The sequence below is a fragment of the Canis lupus genome, chromosome 13 (genome assembly GCF_003254725.2).
Source record: "Canis lupus dingo isolate Sandy chromosome 13, ASM325472v2, whole genome shotgun sequence".
Classification (NCBI taxonomy): Eukaryota; Metazoa; Chordata; class Mammalia; order Carnivora; family Canidae; genus Canis; species Canis lupus.
Window position 1 is genome coordinate 2,616,798 of NC_064255.1, and position 20,565 is coordinate 2,637,362.

The 20,565-nt window shown below is 44.0% G+C and overlaps 1 protein-coding gene across 8 annotated transcripts in view; it reads right to left on the reverse strand.

Annotated features, from left to right (window-relative positions):
• SNX31 (sorting nexin 31) overlaps positions 1 to 18,296 on the reverse strand; it is a 72,448-nt gene extending 54,152 nt beyond the window's left edge. For all 8 annotated transcript variants that reach the window (XM_035710097.2, XM_025450864.3, XM_035710053.2 and 5 more), the window contains exons 1-3: positions 18,120 to 18,296; positions 17,932 to 18,006; positions 1,843 to 1,957 (exon numbers count right to left, since the gene is read on the reverse strand). In XM_035710097.2, coding sequence (XP_035565990.1) covers positions 1,843 to 1,957; positions 17,932 to 18,006; positions 18,120 to 18,185 — 256 coding nt within the window. In that variant the 5' untranslated portion in view covers positions 18,186 to 18,296. The remainder of the gene's footprint in view (positions 1 to 1,842; positions 1,958 to 17,931; positions 18,007 to 18,119) is intronic.
• Between the last annotated feature and the right edge of the window lie 2,269 nt (positions 18,297 to 20,565).

The following is a 20,565-nucleotide window of genomic DNA, read 5'->3' on the forward strand; positions in this document are numbered from 1 at the left end:
CAAAGGCCAGGTCTAGAAAAGCAACCCTTTAGGCACTGTGATCCTTGCCAAAAGGCCCATAGTTAAAGGAGTACTTCACTAAGACATGAGAAATCAAACCAAGAGAGAAGAAAAATTCAACAGGTATTACATTTTGAGTTTGAGAAGGCTTATTTAACACGTTCAAAAGAGGTATAATTTCCATTACAAAAAATGAATGGGAAATAAATGACTTCTAGAATGTTTATTTACTATCTTTAAGGAAATATGTGCAGCCATGAGAAATAAGTTTATAATTGAAGAAGTTTATAATTGCTGGTCTAGAATGGTCTGTAAAATATATATTTTAAGGAAAAATCAACTCACAGAAGAAACTACCATTTTTTCTTAAGCTATGAAGGATATCAGTGAGATAACTGGTGTAGTTTGAAAAAAGTTTCTAGATTAGCTGACATGTATCAGTGTTAATCACCTGATTTTGATAACTACACTGGTTTAGAAGAGAATGTCCTTGATGTTAGGGAACACACACAGAAGTATTTAAGGGGAAAGTGGCTTGTGTAACACAGGCCTCTCAAAAAAATATATATATATAATATACCTATGCATACTCATGAAATTGAGGAGAGGTGGTAAAGCAAGTGTAAAATGTTAGCATTTGGGAAATCTGGGTGAAGACTACAGAAACTCTGTGTGTTACTTCTTCATCTTTTTTTGTAAGTCAGAAATTCTTTCAGAATAAAGTTTTTGAGAGTCAGGTACCTAAAAGTATATGGAGTACATTTCAATTTGTATTTAACAAACAGGGATGCATACACATCAGTAGACACAAAAAATTTTTCCATGGAATCTATAAGCCGCTTGTAATGGTGCGTACTTCTAGAGGCCTGTGGGGCTGATCTGGAAGGGAATGTACCTTTCATTGTACACTCTTCTGACAAGTTCTATTTTTAAAATATTTTGTGTATATACTATTTTCTCCTTCTCGAAATCTTTAAATAGTTTAATGTCAATTTTGCTATTTCTCCCAAACCCCCTCTTTTTAAGAGGGTTCAGTTTTGCCAACCACAGTTTTGCTGTGCACAGTGTTCATAGGATGCAGGCAATGGACAGGGACTATGGTCCTGCAAGCCTCACCAGGGGACAGTAGACCTCTAAGGGTCCCTGGCAAGGACAGAGGCAGAGACGCATTTCTGGCATGTCTGATAAACATCTCTGGTATCTGCTGAGAGCTTTCAGGAAAATAATTCATCTCATACCTCTATTTCGGTCTCAGTCCAGGTAATATGGCTTTCACTTCTATAATCAAAGCCAACATACAACACCCAGGGGCAAATCTGAGAACAGAGTATTTTTAAAACCAATACAAGGCCATATTTTGTATGATTCCATTTATATTAAATGTTCAGAGCAGGCAAATCTATAAAGGAAGATATTAGTATGGGGGTGGTAGATGTATGTGGGGGAGAAGACTAAGGAGTGAATGATATTAGGTATGAGGTTTCTTTTTGACAAAAATGTTCTCAAGTTAGATCATGGTGGATGATTACACAATTCTGTAAATATACTAAAAAGCACTGAATTGCATAATTTATTTTTTTAACGATTTTAAAAATTTATTTGACAGAGAGAGAGAGTGGGCACAAGCAGGAGGAGTGGGAGAGAGAAGCAGGCTCTCCACTAAGCAGGGAGCCTGACCTGGGTCTTGATCCCAGGACCCGGGGAACATGACCTGAGCTGAAGGTGGATGCTTAACTGACTGAGCCCCCTGGTGCCCCTGTATTGCACACTTTAAATGCGTGAATTTTACAGTGTGTGATCTGTATCTCAAGAAATCTATAAAAATAAAATCCAAATACATACCATTCTGCAAATATTGTTCCAGCTGGTCCCTTCTCTCATTAGCCATGGAGGCGGTCATTGCAAGATAGTACTTTGGTGGAAAGGGTGGCAGGCAATTTCCAAAGACCCGCCTCAGCTGAAAGATCCAGAAAACACAGTTAAGACAAAGAATCTCCAATTCAAGATTGATGAGACACCAAAGCCTCCTCTTGGGACAAGTCTCATTCTAGTACTTAATTGAAAATTAACCCTTCCTGGTGACCTAAAGGAGGAAAAGGTGATGCTTTGATTTTCTTAAGGAAGAGTTTATTTCAGGATCACTTTCTGAAAATACTATTAGACTAGACATACTACAAACTGACCTCTCCAGTCTGAGTTTAGTAGATCTGGGATACATTTTAATTTTTCACTTGTTTTTGCAAGACTGCCTACCACTCACACCATACAATGTTTCTTCAATTCATTCTTCAATAGCATCTGTGATACCAATGATGACAGTTAGGAATTTAATTCTCCACCCTACCATCAAATCTGAACATAGAGCAGATGTTTATAGCATGCTATCTGATATGTTATCCACCAGCCAGTGATAATGAGCACTGGGAATATGGCTAGTCCGAATTGATATATGCCATCAGTATAAAATACACTCCTGACTGCCAAACTTAGTACAAATTTTTTAAAAAGTAAAATATTTTGCTAGTATTTTCTTATATTGATTATATGTTAAAATGATAATATTTTATATGCTCGATTAAATAAAGTATATTAAAATTAATTTCACTGTTTCTTTTTATGCTTTTTAATTGGGCTACCAGAAAATTTTAAATTACATATGTGGCTCATACTATATTTCTATTGAACAGTGCTGGTATATAAAATTTCTATAAGGCTAACATATGATGCCAGTAGAAACCTAGTGCGGCCCCTTCCTACCCTCCCACTCACCCAAATGTTGATCCAAGACCAAGGTGGTAATTATTTTTACGTAAGCAAAATAGTGGATTTATGAAGAATATGATTTAAATTAAGATAATCAAAAAGTGCATCTTCCTTCATTCCAGCCCTATACCTACAGTAGCAGCTTGCAGATGAGGCATGGCATCATTCTCTTTAAAATATGAGAAAGGAGAGGTGCCTGAATGGCTCAGTCATTTAAGCCTCTGACTCTTAACTTTGGCTCAGATCATGATCTCAGAGTCGGAGATCAAGCCCGCATTGGGCTCCATGGTTAGCCTGCTGGAGATTTCTCTCTCCCTCTGCCCCTCTTCCCACTCTCTCTGAAATAAGTAAATCTTTAAATAAATAAACACACAAAAACAAACAAACAAATACATAAAGGGAGAAACTAGTCAGGAATCAGGTTTTAACATGGTATGCCTGGAGAAGAAGGGTGAAAGCTCTTACTATTGCCCTAGTCAGTGGCTTAAAGAAAATGAAAACAGATTTAAGAGAAACAAACAGATAAGAATTTTAAGTCCATGGCTTTTATCACAAATACAGTGTGTATCTGGTGAATATTAACTTTGCATAGGCCATGGCTTCAAAATACATCAAGAATCTTACCAATCCTCTCCACCCCCACTGCCATCACCCTGGTTCAAACCACTGTCCTCTCTTTGCCCCATTATTGCAGCAGCTTTATGACAGATCTCTCTACTTCTGCCCTTAACCCCCTTCAATTTATTCTTAATACAGCACCTCAAGTAACATTCTAAAAAAGGTAAGCTGGATCAATCTGTTGCCCTGCTCAAAATCCTTCATGGCTTCCTATCTCACTCAAGGAAAAACCAGTATCTTTAAAATGGCCGAGAGCTATGCCACTTAATATGATGTCCACTAAGCCACCTGTGACTACTTAAACTTAAATCAATTAAAATGAAATAAAATCTACAATTCAGTTCCTCAGTTGTACTAGCCACATTTCAAATACTCAATTATATTTGTGGCAAGTTGATACTGAATTGGACAAGGCAAACATAGAGCATTTCAATCAGTGCAGAAAATTGGACAGCATTGGTCTAAGATCTAGAAAGTTTAGCAAATGCCTGCCTATAGGTAAGATAATTAGGCAAATGGATGACAGGTGATGGGAGCCAGGTTTTTCAATACTGAAGAGTACTCAGATAAGCAAGAGGAGTAGGCTAGAATGATCCATGTGGTGACAGATTATAGTTGGAGATATTGGTATGAACTCATATTTGGCTTAACATAGGTGCATATGGCTACATATAAAAATATTTATAGGTATGTGTATACACATATTTCCTTGCTCCATCAGCAAAGAGGGCCTAGAAACAACAACACTACAGTAACAACGAACATACCATACCTAGTCCAAGATCTTGGTTTCTCTTAACCATTCCCCCAACTAAAGCAACCATGACCAAAGCAAGAGATATATATAAGAGGAGTCTGGAGCATTTTGTAGCACCAGAAAACAAGAAAGTACTAAAAAAAAAAAAATCAACAATGGCTGTGTGTCAAAGAGGCACAAGAGCAGACAAAGAGCTCCCATGGATCAAAGCTGGAACCACTAAAATAACAAAATTAAGGCAGTATTGAAGTATAACCCAAAGCATAAAGTAATATCCAGGAGTCTATGCAGATATAAATTACTGAATAGGGGATCCCTGGGTGGCTCAGCGGTTTAGCGCCTGCCTTTGGCCCAGGGCGCAATCCTGGATCGAGTCCCGTGCGTCGGGCTCTGGGCATGGAGCCTGCTTCTCCATCTGCCTGTGTCTCTGCCCACCCCCCACCCGTCTATCATGAATAAATAAATAAATAAATAAATCTTTTAAAAAATAAATTACTGAATAAATAAATAGGAGAGAAGAGACAAATCTGTGAAGAATCCTTATAATTTATGTAGATATTCACCCCACAAGGAGATGGAGCATTAATCCCTACTCTTTAAGCGTGGACTACACATACCGACTTCCTTCCAAAGGGTATACTTTGGAAAAGGAGGAAAAAGAGTACATTTTTAACATTTAACATATCAGACAAATCCAGTGGTCCAACCTGACAAACACAGCCTCAGTCAGGTGATCAAGGTGAGCATCCACAGTGCTAAGTCATGATGATGGTAGGTACTCCTCCTGTGATATAAGAATAACATTGACCTCTGAGGTCTTACATAACCCCAACCCAGTCATGTGAAAGACATCAGATTCTAACAGAAGGATACCTCACAAAATAACTGACTAGTGCACCTCAAAATGGCCAGTAAAAACAAGGAAAGTCTGAGGAACTGACATAGTCAAGAGGAGTGTAAGCAGACAAGTAAATGTAATGGGATGCTAGGGAAGCAATAGGACATTAGGCTAATACTAAAGAAATATAGCTGAATTGTAGGCCATACTTAATAATAATGTATTAATATTCGCTCATTGTTACAATAGTTCCATGGAAAACAACAGGACAAACCGAGTGCAGGGATATATGGGAACTCTCTCTACTATCTTTGCAATTATTCTGTAAATCTATAACTGGTCCACAAAAATAAAGTTATTTTAAAAAAGAAAAACCTGGGGGGAGGGGCAAGATGGCGGAAGAGTAGGGTCCCCAAATCACCTGTCTCCACCAAATTACCTAGATAACCTTCAAATTATCCTGAAAATCTATGAATTCGGCCTGAGAATTAAAGAGAGACCAGCTGGAATGCTACAGTGAGAAGAGTTCGCGCTTCTATCAAGGTAGGAAGACGGGGAAAAAGAAATAAAGGAACAAAGGCCTCCAAGGGGGAGGGGCCCCGCGAGGAGCCGGGCTGAGGCCGGGGCGAGTGTCCCCAGGACAGGAGAGCCCCGTCCCGGAGGAGCAGGAGCTGCACCGACCTTCCCGGGGGAAAGGGGCTCGCAGGGAGGTGGAGCAGGACCCAGGAGGGCGGGGATGCCCTGGGGCTCCCGGGGACACTAACAGACACCTGCGCCCCGGGAGAGTGCCCCGAGCTCCCTAAGGGCTGCAGCGCCCACGGCGGGACCGGCGGGACCCGGAGCAGCTCGGGGGCTCGGGGGCGGCTCCGCGGAGGGGGCTGCGGGGCGGGAGCAGCTCGGGGGCTCGAGGGCGGCTCCGCGGAGGGGGCTGCGGGGCAGGAGCAGCTCGGGGGGCTCGAGGGCGGCTCCGCGGAGGGGGCTGCGGGGCAGGAGCAGCTCGGGGGGCTCGGGGGCGGCTCCGCGGAGGGGGCTGCGGGGCGGGAGCAGCTCGGGGGGCTCGGGGGCGGCTCCGCGGAGGGGGCTGCGGGGCGGGAGCAGCTGGGGGGGCTCGGGCAGAGGAAGAGGCTCCGTGGAGGGGGCTGCGGGGCGGGAGCAGCTCGGGGGGCTCGGGGGCGGCTCCGCGGAGGGGGCTGCGGGGCGGGAGCAGCTCGGGGGGCTCGGGGGCGGCTCCGCGGAGGGGGCTGCGGGGCGGGAGTGCGAATCCAACAGTGCAGGCCCCGCAGCACAGGGCGCCGGGACACAGTCCAGGATCCGGCCTCCCCCGGGACAGGCAGAGGCCGGGAGGGCCCAGGACAGCAAGGACGCTCCTGCCCCGAGCTGAGCAGATCAGCGGCCCCGCCCCGGAGCCTCCAGGCCCTGCAGACGGAGAGCTCCGTGGTGACTGCGGGAGCTGACTCCAGGGCTCCAGAGCTGCCTCCGCCACTGGGGCTGTTCCTCCTGGGGCCTCACGGGGTAAACAACCCCCACTGAGCCCTGCACCAGGCAGGGGGCAGAGTAGCTCCCCCAAGTGCTAAACCTGAAAATCAGCACAACAGGCCCCTCCCCCAGAAGACCAGCTAGATGGACAAGTTCCAGGGGAAGTCAAGGGACTTAAAGTACACAGAATCAGAAGATACTCCCCGTGTGTTTTTTTTTTCTTTTTGATTTCTGTTTGCTTCTCCCACCCCTTTTCTCCCCTTTCTTTCTCTTTCTCTTTTTTTTCTTCCTTTTTTCTTTTTCTTTTTTGGCCACTCTGCACTGAGCAAAATGACTAGAAGGAAAACCTCACCTCAAAAGAAAGAATCAGAAACAGTCCTCTCTCCCACAGAGTTACAAAATCTGGATTACAATTCAATGTCAAAAAGCCAATTCAGAAGCACTATTATACAGCTACTGGTGGCTCTAGAAAAAACCACAAAGGACTCAAGAGACTTCATGACTGCAGAATTTAGAGCTAATCAGGCAGAAATTAAAAATCAATTGAATGAGATGCAATCCAAACTAGAAGTCCTAACTACGAGGATTAACGAGGTGGAAGAACGAGTGAGTGACATAGAAGACAAGTTGATGGCAAAGAGGGAAACTGAGGAAAAAAGAGACAAACAATTAAAAGACCATGAAGATAGGTTAAGGGAAATAAACGACAGCCTGAGGAAGAAAAACCTACGTTTAATTGGGGTTCCCGAGGGCGCCGAAAGGGCCAGAGGGCCAGAATATGTAGAACAAATCAAAGCTGAAAACTTTCCTAATCTGGGAAGGGAACCAGGCATCCAGATCCAGGAAATAGAGAGATCCCCCCCTAAAATCAATAAAAACCATTCAACACCTCAACATTTTATAGTTAAGCTTGCAAATTCCAAAGATAAATAGAAGATCCTTAAAGCAGCAAGAGACAAGAAATCCCTGACTTTTATGGGAAGGAGTATTAGGGTAACAGCAGACCTCTCCACAGAGACCTGGCAGGCCAGAAAGGGCTGGCAGGATATATTCAGGGTCCTAAATGAGAAGAACATGCAACCAAGAATACTTTATCCAGCAAGGCTCTCATTCAAAATGGAAGGAGAGATAAAGAGCTTCCAGGACAGGCAGGAACTGAAAGAATATGTGACCTCCAAACCAGCTCTGCAAGAAATTTTAAGGGGGACTCTTAAAATTCCCCTTTAAGAAGAAGTTCAGCGGAACAATCCACAAAAACAAGGACTGAATAGATATCATGATGACACTAAACTCATATCTGTCAATAGTAACTCTGAACGTGAACGGGCTTAATGACCCCATCAAAAGGCGCAGGGTTTCAGACTGGATAAAAAAGCAGGACCCATCTATTTGCTGTCTACAAGAGACTCATTTTAGACTGAAGGACACCTACAGCCTGAAAATAAAAGGTTGGAGAACCATTTACCATTCAAATGGTCCTCAAAAGAAAGCAGGGGTAGCCATTCTCATATCAGATAAACTAAAATTTACCCCAAAGACTGTAGTGAGAGATGAAGAGGGACACTATATCATACTTAAAGGATCTATCCAACAAGAGGACTTAACAATCCTCAATATATATGTCCCGAATGTGGGAGCTGCCAAATATATCAATCAATTATTAACCAAAGTGAAGAAATACTTAGATAATAATACACTTATACTTGGTGACTTCAATCTAGCTCTTCTATACCTCGATAGGTCTTCTAAGCACAACATCTCCAAAGAAACGAGAGCTTTAAATGATACACTGGACCAGATGGATTTCACAGATATCTACAGAACTTTACATCCAAACTCAACTGAATACACATTCTTCTCAAGCGCACATGGAACTTTCTCCAGAATAGACCACATACTGGGTCACAAATCGGGTCTGAACCGATACCAAAAGATTGGGATCGTCCCCTGCATATTCTCAGACCATAATGCCTTGAAATTAGAAATCACAACAAGAAGTTTGGAAGGACCTCAAACACGTGGAGGTTAAGGACCATCCTGCTAAAAGATAAAAGGGTCAACCAGGAAATTAAGGAAGAATTAAAAAGATTCATGGAAACTAATGAGAATGAAGATACAACCATCCAAAATCTTTGGGATGCAGCAAAAGCAGTCCTGAGGGGGAAATACATCGCAATACAAGCATCCATTCAAAAACTGGAAAGAACTCAAATACAAAAGCTAACCTTACACATAAAGGAGCTAGAGAAAAAACAGCAAATAGATCCTACACCCAAGAGAAGAAGGGAGTTAATAAAGATTCGAGCAGAACTCAACGAAATCGAGACCAGAAGAACTGTGGAACAGATCAACAGAACCAGGAGTTGGTTCTTTGAAAGAATTAATAAGATAGATAAACCATTAGCCAGCCTTATTAAAAAGAAGAGAGAGAAGACTCAAATTAATAAAATCATGAATGAGAAAGGAGAGATCACTACCAACACCAAGGAAATACAAACGATTTTAAAAGCATATTATGAACAGCTATACGCCAATAAATTAGGCAATCTAGAAGAAATGGACGCATTCCTGGAAAGCCACAAACTACCAAAACTGGAACAGGAAGAAATAGAAAACCTGAACAGGCCAATAACCAGGGAGGAAATTGAAGCAGTCATCAAAAACCTCCCAAGACACAAGAGTCCAGGGCCAGATGGCTTCCCAGGGGAATTTTATCAAACGTTTAAAGAAGAAACCATACCTATTCTCCTAAAGCTGTTTGGAAAGATAGAAAGAGATGGAGTACTTCCAAATTCGTTCTATGAGGCCAGCATCACCTTAATTCCAAAACCAGACAAAGACCCCACCAAAAAGGAGAATTACAGACCAATATCCCTGATGAACATGGATGCAAAAATTCTCAACAAGATACTGGCCAATAGGATCCAACAGTACATTAAAAAAATTATTCACCATGACCAAGTAGGATTTATCCCTGGGACACAAGGCTGGTTCAACACCCGTAAAACAATCAATGTGATTCATCATATCAGCAAGAGAAAAACCAAGAACCATATGATCCTCTCATTGGATGCAGAGAAAGCATTTGACAAAATACAGCATCCGTTACTGACCAGAACTCTTCAGAGTGTAGGGATAGAGGGAACATTCCTCGACATCTTAAAAGCCATCTATGAAAAGCCCACAGCAAATATCATTCTCAATGGGGAAGCACTGGGAGCCTTTCCCCTAAGATCAGGAACAAGACAGGGATGTCCACTCTCACCACTGCTATTCAACATAGTACTGGAAGTCCTAGCCTCAGCAATCAGACAACAAAAAGACATTAAAGGCATTCAAATTGGCAAAGAAGAAGTCAAACTCTCCCTCTTCGCCGATGACATGATACTCTACATAGAAAACCCAAAAGTCTCCACCCCAAGATTGCTAGAACTCATACAGCAATTCGGTAGCGTGGCAGGATACAAAATCAATGCCCAGAAGTCAGTGGCATTTCTATACACTAACAATGAGACTGAAGAAAGAGAAATTAAGGAGTCAATCCCATTTACAATTGCACCCAAAAGCATAAGATACCTAGGAATAAACCTAACCAAAGATGTAAAGGATCTATACCCTCAAAACTATAAAACACTTCTGAAAGAAATTGAGGAAGACACAAAGAGATGGAAAAATATTCCATGCTCATGGATTGGCAGAATTAATATTGTGAAAATGTCAATGTGACCCAGGGCAATATACACGTTTAATGCAATCCCTATCAAAATACCATGGACTTTCTTCAGAGAGTTAGAACAAATTATTTTAAGATTTGTGTGGAATCAGAAAAGACCATGAATAGCCAGGGGAATTTTAAAAAAGAAAACCATATCTGGGGGCATCACACTGCCAGATTTCAGGTTGTACTACAAAGCTGTGGTCATCAAGACAGTGTGGTCCTGGCACAAAAACAGACACACAGATCAATGGAACAGAATAGAGAATCCAGAAGTGGACCCTGAACTTTTTGGGCAACTAATATTCGATAAAGGAGGAAAGACTATCCATTGGAAGAAAGACAGTCTCTTCAATAAATGGTGCTGGGAAAATTGGACATCCACATGCAGAAGAATGAAACTAGACCACTCTCTTGCACCATACACAAAGATAAACTCAAAATGGATGAAAGATCTAAATGTGAGACAAGATTCCATCAAAATCCTGGAGAAGAACACAGGCAACACCCTTTTTGAACTCGGCCATAGTAACTTCTTGCAAGATACATCCACGAAGGCAAAAGAAACAAAAGCAAAAATGAACTATTGGGACTTCATCAAGATAAGAAGCTTTTGCACAGCAAAGGATACAGTCAACAAAACTCAAAGACAACCTACAGAATGGGAGAAGATATTTGCAAATGACGTATCCGATAAAGGGCTAGTTTCCAAGATCTAAAAGAACTCATTAAACTCAACACCAAAGAAACAAACAATCCAATCATGAAATGGGCAAAAGACATGAAGAGAAATCTCACAGAGGAAGACATAGACATGGCCAACACGCACATGAGAAAATGCTCTGCATCACTTGCCATCAGGGAAATACAAATCAAAACCACAATGAGATACCACCTCACACCGGTGAGAATGGGGCAAATTAACAAGGCAGGAAACAACAAATGTTGGAGAGGATGTGGAGAAAAGGGAACCCTCTTACGCTGTTGGTGGGAATGTGAACTGGTGCAGCCACTCTGGAAAACTGTGTGGAGGTTCCTCAAACAGTTAAAAATATACCTGCCCTACGGCCCAGCAATTGCACTGTTGGGGATTTACCCCAAAGATACAAATGCAATGAAACGCCGGGACACCTGCACCCCGATGTTTATAGCAGCAATGGCCACGATAGCCAAACTGTGGAAGGAGCCTCGGTGTCCATCGAAAGATGAATGGATAAAGAAGATGTGGTCTATGTATACAATGGAATATTACTCAGCTATTAGAAATGACAAATACCCACCATTTGCTTCAACGTGGATGGAACTGGAGGGTATTATGCTGAGTGAAGTAAGTCAGTCGGAGAAGGACAAACATTATATGTTCTCATTCATTTGGGGAATATAAATAATAGTGAAAGGGAATATAAGGGAAGGGAGAAGAAATGTGTGGGAAATATCAGAAAGGGAGACAGAACGTAAAGACTGCTAACTCTGGGAAACGAACTAGGGGTGGTGGAAGGGGAGAGGGCGGGGGGTGGGAGTGAATGGGTGACGGGCACTGGGGGTTATTCTGTATGTTAGTAAATTGAACACCAATAAAAAATAAATTAAAAAAAAAAAAAGAAAAACCTGATGTTCTGGCTTCTTGAAAAATCAGAGGTTCTGGAATCACTGGGTTTACATTCCTCAAGTAATCATCCCCTATAGAGGAAGCTTAAGCAGTTCCCACCAGTCCCCATTGCCTCTCACCTGATCCATGCCTCTCATTTAAATCACCTGCCTGGCCCCTATAGCCATTGAAATTTGCAATCTTTCCTGCTTTAAATCTGGTAATATAAAATATTATAGCAACAATTCTTTTTTTTTTTAATTCAAGGTAATTTTCCTGTTATGCTAAACACTGTCCAAAGACACCCCAGTTGGAGCATCAAACCAACAAGGCTGCTCAAACAACCTGGGACATATGTACCCCAGCTCTGCTAATTCCATTAAATAGGAGCAGAGAATTGTCTTCTTCACATGAGACTATTTCTTGATTAATGGATTAAGTGTCCTTTAAAAGGCACTTGTCGGGATCCCTGGGTGGCGCAGCGGTTTGGCGCCTGCCTTTGGCCTAGGGCGCGATCCTGGAGACCCAGGATCGATTCCCACGTCGGGCTCCCGGTGCATGGAGCCTGCTTCTCCCTCTGCCTGTGTCTCTGCCTCTCTTTCTCTCTCTGTGACTATCATAAATAAATAAAAATTTTAAAAAAATATTAAAAAAAAAATAAAAGGCACTTGTCTTCCTAGGCATGCATTCACAAATGTCGAAGATGCTCTCAAATTAGTTTGAATCACAGCAGCCTTGAGCCACCAGAGCTTCCTGGGTTTTCTACAGGCAAGATAGTATAGTATCTTGGGGAAGCCCCTACCATAAAGTCAAAAGCTGGGGGGAAAGTCACCAAGGCTTATGGTTCTAATACCCATCACAGCCCAAAAACTCTTCCAGCAGATTTTATAACCTGAACTGACTTCTCAAGGAATCTTTCCCTTCCCCTCTCTAAAACTGGTCTAAGGGGGAAAATAAACATATCATAAACTGAGTAGTTAAGTCTGCCAAACATCAATCATTGACTCCCCAGTTTTTCAACTCCATCAGAATATAACCTGTCTACTGGTCTCAGCACACAGTTTAGCTATTAAAATCAATAGCATACTAAGAATTACCTGGTATTAGAGTTTAGCCCAAAGACTCTTTCCAAAATTGTTCAAAGATATCCAAAGGAAAACACACCTCTTTTGTTCTTTTATTATGAGATGTTTTGTTTGTTTGGGGTTTTTGTTTTTGAAAGACCATGTTTAGATAATATATATTTTTAATCCCAGCACAATCTCCTGCACTGATTTTCCATCATACAGTTCTGCCTTTTAACTTGAAGAGGACTTCACTGGCCAATGGAAAATATCACTTCCTTCCCCACCTTATGCACTCCTAGCCCCCCATACTTATCTCAAAGTGATGACCCGGGACAGGTGGAATTACAGACACAAATGGTGTACTTCCTAATGTCAGTTCCTAAAGTTGACCTATCCATCCTACCTCTCCAAGGGTCCTTTGAATCAAAACCCCAGGTTTACCAGATAAAGGGTCACAGTTCAGAGCCAGACTGTGGCATCTGGTACCAAAGAACATTAGTCTGCAGCTTGTATGTTATTCCATTTGTTCCTCAAAATAGCCCTTTGAGGTAATCATCACCATTAACATGCCATCTTGCCACCTTCACATCAAAGTTGCATGACAATCACAGTAACCTGGAGATCAGAGAGATGAAGTGACTTTAACCAAGGTCCTAGAAGCCAAGGAATGGCAGATTTTCATTACTTTTCCCTTCTCTCCCTCATTTCTCTCCCTTCTTCCCCTTTTCTCCTCTTCCTAATCTCCAGTAAGCATCTACTAAAGGATTCTGTGCTGTGTATATTATGCCTACAGACTTCATTCATTCCTTCATTTAAATATTTGACTTTTGAAACTAAATAACCAAGGGAAGCAAAGTATATACACAAAAAGAGGACTATAACAAGGTCTAAACATGAAATGACACAGGAATCAGAGAAAAGCATCTCACGCAATCAAGGAAGACTTCCCAGAGGAGGTGAGGCTAGAGATGGATCTTGAAAAAGGGCTGGTCCCTGACCAGTGGGCCAGAAAGCAGAAGTCTTCCCAGGAGGGGGAAGTGAGGTAGTCAGAGGTGATGAGGTGATGAATAGGCCAGCCTGATACAAACAGAGAATCTGAATACGGAAGGAACTAGACTGGGTCAGTACCTGGTTTGGGGGGAGGGGGCGGAGAAGAAGACTAAACTAGTGCATCCAGGCTCATAGAGCATTTCCACTCCCACTGAAGGCTCTTTTGTAAGATTCTACGGAGATTTTATGGCTGATGTCCACTGCCATATCTGATATTGGCACCATGTTTGCAAAAATGCATGTATCCTTTTCATAGAGTCCAGTGTCACTTACACAGGATGGCCTCATCTTTAACACATGGTCAGAATGAGCCGGTAAAATATTTCCTTTGCAGGTCTCTCTAAATCCCTTAGAGGAAGGTGGTGTAGGCAAGAGCAGAGCACAAATCAAACTGGTTTTACTTAGCTAAAGGCACAGAGAAAAGTCAGGTCAGGCATTTCACATGGCAGAGAGATGAGTGGCACTCAAAAGCAGAGGGGCAAGCTGCCAGGCCTGGAGGCAACCTCACCGTGGGCCAGGGCTGCGGGCAAGGACTTCAGAGGGCACTGGTCACAACCAGCATCTTGCAAGCACAGCCAGGTTCAGCCTCCCTTGGGTCCACCTTAAGGAATTAGCCTCCGCACAGCTTGGCAGACAAAGAGCAGGGGCCACTTCACCTGGGCAAGTGCCGTTCCTCAATCTCAAAGTTATCCAATGTACAAAACAGAAATCCAATACTTAAAGTCAAGAATCACACATGCTGAAGTGCCATCTGCGTGTGATATACCACAGTGCATGGGATCTAAGAGGAACTTAGTCAATATTTCTTAATAAATAAATAAGCTAATTCTCTAGGATGAAATTTTTATTCTATCAAGATATAGAGCTTCCTAGGAAATACACTTCTACTCATCAAACGCACCCCCAGATGGGGCCTTTTATTGTTTCCTTTTTTATAGTGGTATTACATCAGATTAAGAATTCTGAGCCATTTTCACGTCTTCAGTGGGATCGGAAGAATAAAATCTAGCTGAGAAGTGCCTAAGAGACATCCCCCAAACTTTCTCAGACTCAGGGTTGCCAGACAAAATATGAGTTGTCCAGTTAAGTATGTCCCAAATACTGCAGGGAACTTCTTATCTAAAAACTTCTTTGTTGTTTATCTGAAAGTCACATTTAACTGGGAGCCTGTGTTTTTATTTGCTAAATCTCACAACCTGACTCAGACTATCTACAAAACGGGAGTAATGATGACTGTACTGCTGACCCTGCGGAGGCTTGCTGGGCAGCCTGAATAAAATTCTGTGTCTGGAACTCACTCAGATGGAAAGCAGACCTTGGTTGCCTGGGGTCAGAAGTGGAGGGAGAGGATCAAGGGCAAAGGGGACAAAGGAAATTTTAGAGTGAAAAAACTGTTCTTTATCTTGACCATGGTGGTAGTATTGGATACGTTTCCCAAAACTCGCCACACCGAACACCTTTTTAAAATTGGGAAGTTTTATGTTATTCCAAAATAGAGTAAAAGCTTGTTACTCTAGGACCCAATTGTTTTACCGATACAATTTGTTTTGTTAACTTTAGGAAGAAACCACAAAATATAATGGGCCAGAGCAGTTTCTGGAGATTGGATCTTGGCTCCAATACTTAACTAGCAGTTTGATCTAGGGCAAGTTGCGCCTCAGTTTTCTCATCTGTTAAGTAAGGCTAATTATAATCCCAGCTCATAGAACTTCTGTAAAAATCAAACATACTATTACATGTAAAGATCTTGGTACCAACCTTAACACACAGTTTAACTGTTTATCGTTATTTTAAATTAATAATGCATATAGCCACCTAGGTTCTAAATAGTTTCTTTAAAATGAAGTTGTTCCTACTAAAAGAGGAAAAATGCTAAGTGCAAGGTGTAAGGTAGCTGGAAAAGGATTAAAAAATCTCCACTTTGGGATTTTGGAAAATTTGGGACAAATAAGAAATATTAATTAATATCTAATCTATACCTCACATTGGGCACCAGGCTGTGGCAATGCAATATTTAAGAATCCACTGCAGTGGGGCGCCTGGGTGGTTCAGTTGATTAAACATCCGACTCTGGATTTTGGCTCAGGTCATGTCCTCATGGGTCCTGAGATCAAGCCCCGTGTCAGGCTCCATGCCCAGTGGGGAATCTGCTTGAGATTCTCTCCCTCTGCCCCTCCACCCACGAGTGTGCCTTTCTCTCAAATAAATAAATCTTTGGGAGAAAAAAAGAGTCCACTGAAGTGAAAAACAGTTTGTTGTTCATGGTTTCCAAAATAGAAGAACTAGAGTAAAAGTTTATTCACCCTATGTTGCTGCTTCTGAAACTGCTAAGGTTTGATAGATTTTAGTTTTTCTGAAAATAAGCATTTTTAAGGAGGGCAAATTTTGGGAATTCTTCAAGCCTTTCAATCAATAAATGTTTCCTGAGCACGTACCATGTCCCAGGCTCTGGGAGAAACTGGCCCCCACTCTTCACAAGTACTCTGGGACATTGACACCCATGACCACCTATGTGCTTATTATTTTCAATGAAAAAATTGCAGGTCAGAGAAGAGGTAAGGTGGCCAGCCAGGAAGTGGTCAGTCAATTCCACACCCTCTTGCTCCCCACTGCTGTCTCCTGCTTTTCACGTTGTGAACGACAACCTCCCCAATCCCACCTCACATTAGAGAGAACAGATTATTGGGGAGATGATACCTCAACATCCTCCTCCAAATACCTAACACGCTTATACTTTCTCTTCCCTTAAGATCTCCATCTGCCAACCTCAGCAGTCCTCCCAAATCCCCAGACAGGTTTTGGTCACAAGTAGCTTCTCATCTTGCAGAAGTCTGAATCCCTCCCTCCCTGAGTCAGCCCATCATTCCTGAGGACCTTCCGGGCAGGGATGGGGGTAGGGTGGGGGGTGGTGTACAGGCACTGCAGCAGGTGCTAGCAATTCAAAGACGCCCACACAAATTACAAGCACATTACACCTGTTTGTTGTTGACTTCAAAGAAACTTAATCATACCTTGAAAACAGACTTTTCCAATGCCCTCTGATATGAGCAGGAAGGCTCACTGCAATGTTTCCAATAGTAAAAATATGAAATTGAGAGCTGTCCTTCAACAGAAGGTGTATCTATTCACTAGAAACCCAGAATGCCTGGAAAGATTCTCCCAAAAATGTTCACAGCTCTTGCCTGAGCAAGTTTGTTTGTTTCTTGTTTGTTTGTTGTTTGTTTTCATTTAAGTAAACTCTACACCCAATCTGGGGCTCAAACTCATGACCCTGAGATCAAGGTTCACAGGCTCTTCCCAGTCTCCCCTTTCTTTCTAATTTCAGGTATATGCTCTTTAAAATCAGGATACAAATAAATAAATAAAATAAAATCAGGATACAAAACCTAATAATAATAATTAAAGAGAAAATACTCTGCATGGAGGTAGAGGGAGGGCAACGTTTATTTCCAACTCCTCTAACCAATTTTGAGGACTTGCAACACTTCCTTATTAGGACAATAAAGCCCATTAGAGCAGGCTAATAAATCAGGCTGCCTCCCAGAGAAAATGCACCAGGGCATCAGAGTGAGAAGCTATAGTGGGAAATGGCCTCCTGTCTTGAGAAGTCATATTCCCTGAGTTTCCAGCCTGCCGGTACTAGAAACCTATACACTAACTTGAAAACAAAAATAGATACACCTTTTTAAAGAAGTAAGCCTAACAAACGCTGGGAGATAAATACCTATGTACCAGATTCCTAAGACACCTTGGTCTAGACTGAGTTCACTCATTTTGAATGGGGACATTGTCCTGGGGAACAGCTGGTACTGACACGGAGGCCACCGTCGCCCAGCACCTTGCCAGGTGGGGCTGCTGGGGATCGTTGGGCCGGAAAGGGGTTGGGAGAATCACCTGAGCCCTACTCCCTCATCTCCCAGCTGCCGTCGCCTAGGAGCGGCACCCTATATACACAGACGGTACACCAAGGAATAGCGAGTTCAGATTAGGAGCTTGGAGCCCTCAAGAAGGCCGGTGTCCCGGGGCGAGCTTTTCCTCGCCTGCCTTGAACCTGCTCACCTGTTCGTTCCAACGATGCAGCTGACTGTAGCGCACCCTGCAGAAGAGGTACCCGTCCAGGTACACGGAGTACAGCTGCAACACGGAGATGACACAGGGATGAGCTGAGCGAGCAGGTGAGCCCCCGCCCCGCCCCGCCCGGTCGCCGACCTTCTCCCAGCCCAGCGGGACCCGGGCCCCCAGCGCACCACGTAGCGGCCCCCCAGCCGGTCCAGCCGCTGCTGGGACACCGGGATACAGAAGTGCATCTTCATGGCTGTGTCGGCCGCCCGGGAACGGCGCTGGCAGAGCCGAGGCGCGGCGGCGAGTCTGGGCTCCCGGCTCGGGGCGCAGCTGGGTGGCGGTCTGCGGCGGCGCGGGCCTGGTCTCGGAACCCCGCGGCGGGGGCGGGGCGGGGGCGGGGCCGCGGGGCGGGGGCGGGGGCGGGGCGGGGGCGGGGCTGCGGCGGGGCGGGGCGGGGGCGGGGCGGGGGACCCAGGCCAACCAGGGGCTTCACCCCGGGATGTGGACTTCTCCCGGCTCCCTGGCGGGAAAATGGTGCCCGCGTAGGTGGGCGATAGACTTCTCGGGAGAAGGTCCTCTAAGTTTTCTTGAGATTTTCATCAAAGCCCACAAAAGTCGAAAATGGCTGCTCCAGCCACACAGATGTCCTGTCCACGCCGGCAGGGGACGACCTCCCACCTCGCCCCCACGGTCGGGTCGGGCTGCTTGCGGGGAGGGGAGGGGAGGGCGCGGCCGGGAGAAGCCCGCTTCTCTGAGCCTCCGCTCCAGGGCCCCGGTCTGATCCGTGGCTTGTGGGGTGTCGGGTCCGCCTTCCGAAGGGCCTGTCTTGTGGGGGCCAGAGAGGATGGAAGAGGCGGGTCCCAGGCCGGCGCGCCCTCAAACTCCAGGCCACGTTTTCTCCAAGCACGTGCCCCCTTGGCCTTGGGCGGCGCCGGCCTGCGGCGCTCTACGCATTAAGAGTCTCAAGAAATACGTAAATCTAGCAATTGCCCTAAGACTAGACCAATTATATTAGCTTGAGTTTTTTGTGTTGACATTTGTTGACTCTAACACGCAAGGTCAGCTATAATATTTATAACCCGGATTTAGTATTTCCTAATACCAAATATTTTTCCTCTGAGAAACATTTTTCCCAGTAACATACCAGAAATCTCAACAATATTTTTTCATTAATATATCAGAAACCTTATCAGATGGAAGTGGTTTGGGCCCCTCTTGATCCCCAGGAAGCCCTGGTTTTAAATAGGTGCCAGCGCCCAGTTAGCTGGGTTTGTGTAAACCCTGTGTTCTCTGGTCTTTCAACAGGCTTTCATCTTTAGTAGCTGTGTAAAGTAATCCTCCTAATTCCCTTACTCTAGTGAAATCAAGATAGAATCCTACCCCAAAATGGTCACAGGGTGAAGGGATGCCGCGCTTACCTGTACCGGGCACAAGGCAGGTGCCGGGCTGCCGCATACCTCCTGTCCTCCAATCTCCTAACTCTGATGGGTGGAATTCAGGAGCAACATCCTGCCACTGACACCACCAGAATGGAGGAACTTTTCCAAGGTCACAAGTGATGTTTTTTTTTTTTCACATTGGTCTGAGTAGTTTTTCTAGGATTCAGTGATAACACTGAAAGTCCCTTATATTTTTTTTTTGTTTTGTTTTTAGTGTTTATCTAAATTCTAGTTAATATATATGGTAAAATTGGTTTCAGGTGTAGAATTTGGTGATTCATCACTTACATATAACACCCAGTGCTCATCACAACAAGTGCCTTCCTTTGCCCCAGCCATGCCCACCCCCTTCCTCCCTTATCCCTCAATTTGTTCTGTGATGCCAATCCTTACCAGGTGAGAGAGCTGAGTGCCTGATGGGGGAATCTGAGACTCGGGAGCCAACATTTGCAAACACCCATCATTTCTTCATGCTTACCTACTTATTGCATGCTGGGCTCTCGTGTATGTTTTATCACTTAATTTCCACAAGCACTGTGAGCTAGGAACCACTGATGGTTCCGGCCATACAGAAAAGGAAATGGAGACTTGGGGCCATTAAGTTAGGGAGGCAGTATAGTGTAGAGACTAAGAGAACAGCAAGATGAATTCCTATCCCAGCTCAGTGGCTTTTAGTTGGTCCTTGGGCAAGTAGTAGAAGAAACCCATTTTCTTCCTTTGTGAAATTGCGTTCATACCTGTACTCTGGGATTTTTCAGCCCAGGGTTGATGGGCCTTAGGGTTTTTCCACCTGCCAATGGGGGCCATCTCTGAACTGGAAGGCCACCCTACGCCAAGACCAGCGGTGTCCTTGAGTGTCCCCTGGGGGTAGAGGCTGATCATGCAGGCTCAGGGGATCTGGCCCTGAGCCCTTCAGGCCAGGAGAGCAGAGCCCATCCTCCTGGGATCTTTCTTCTGCATGTTTGGGGCCTGCCTCTGCCTCCTAGCATTGTCCAAATGGCCATTTCCTTCCTTTCACTAATGCCAGCCCTGAAGCTGACCTGGAACAGGACTAGCCTCTGTGCAAATCCCTGTCTTCTACCTCCAGCTCCTGACCATCTGCTCTCCTTCACTCATTTAATGAACATTATTTTTTTTAGTATTTGTATCTTATTTTTTCCAACTTTACTGAGCTATAATTGACATGTAATGT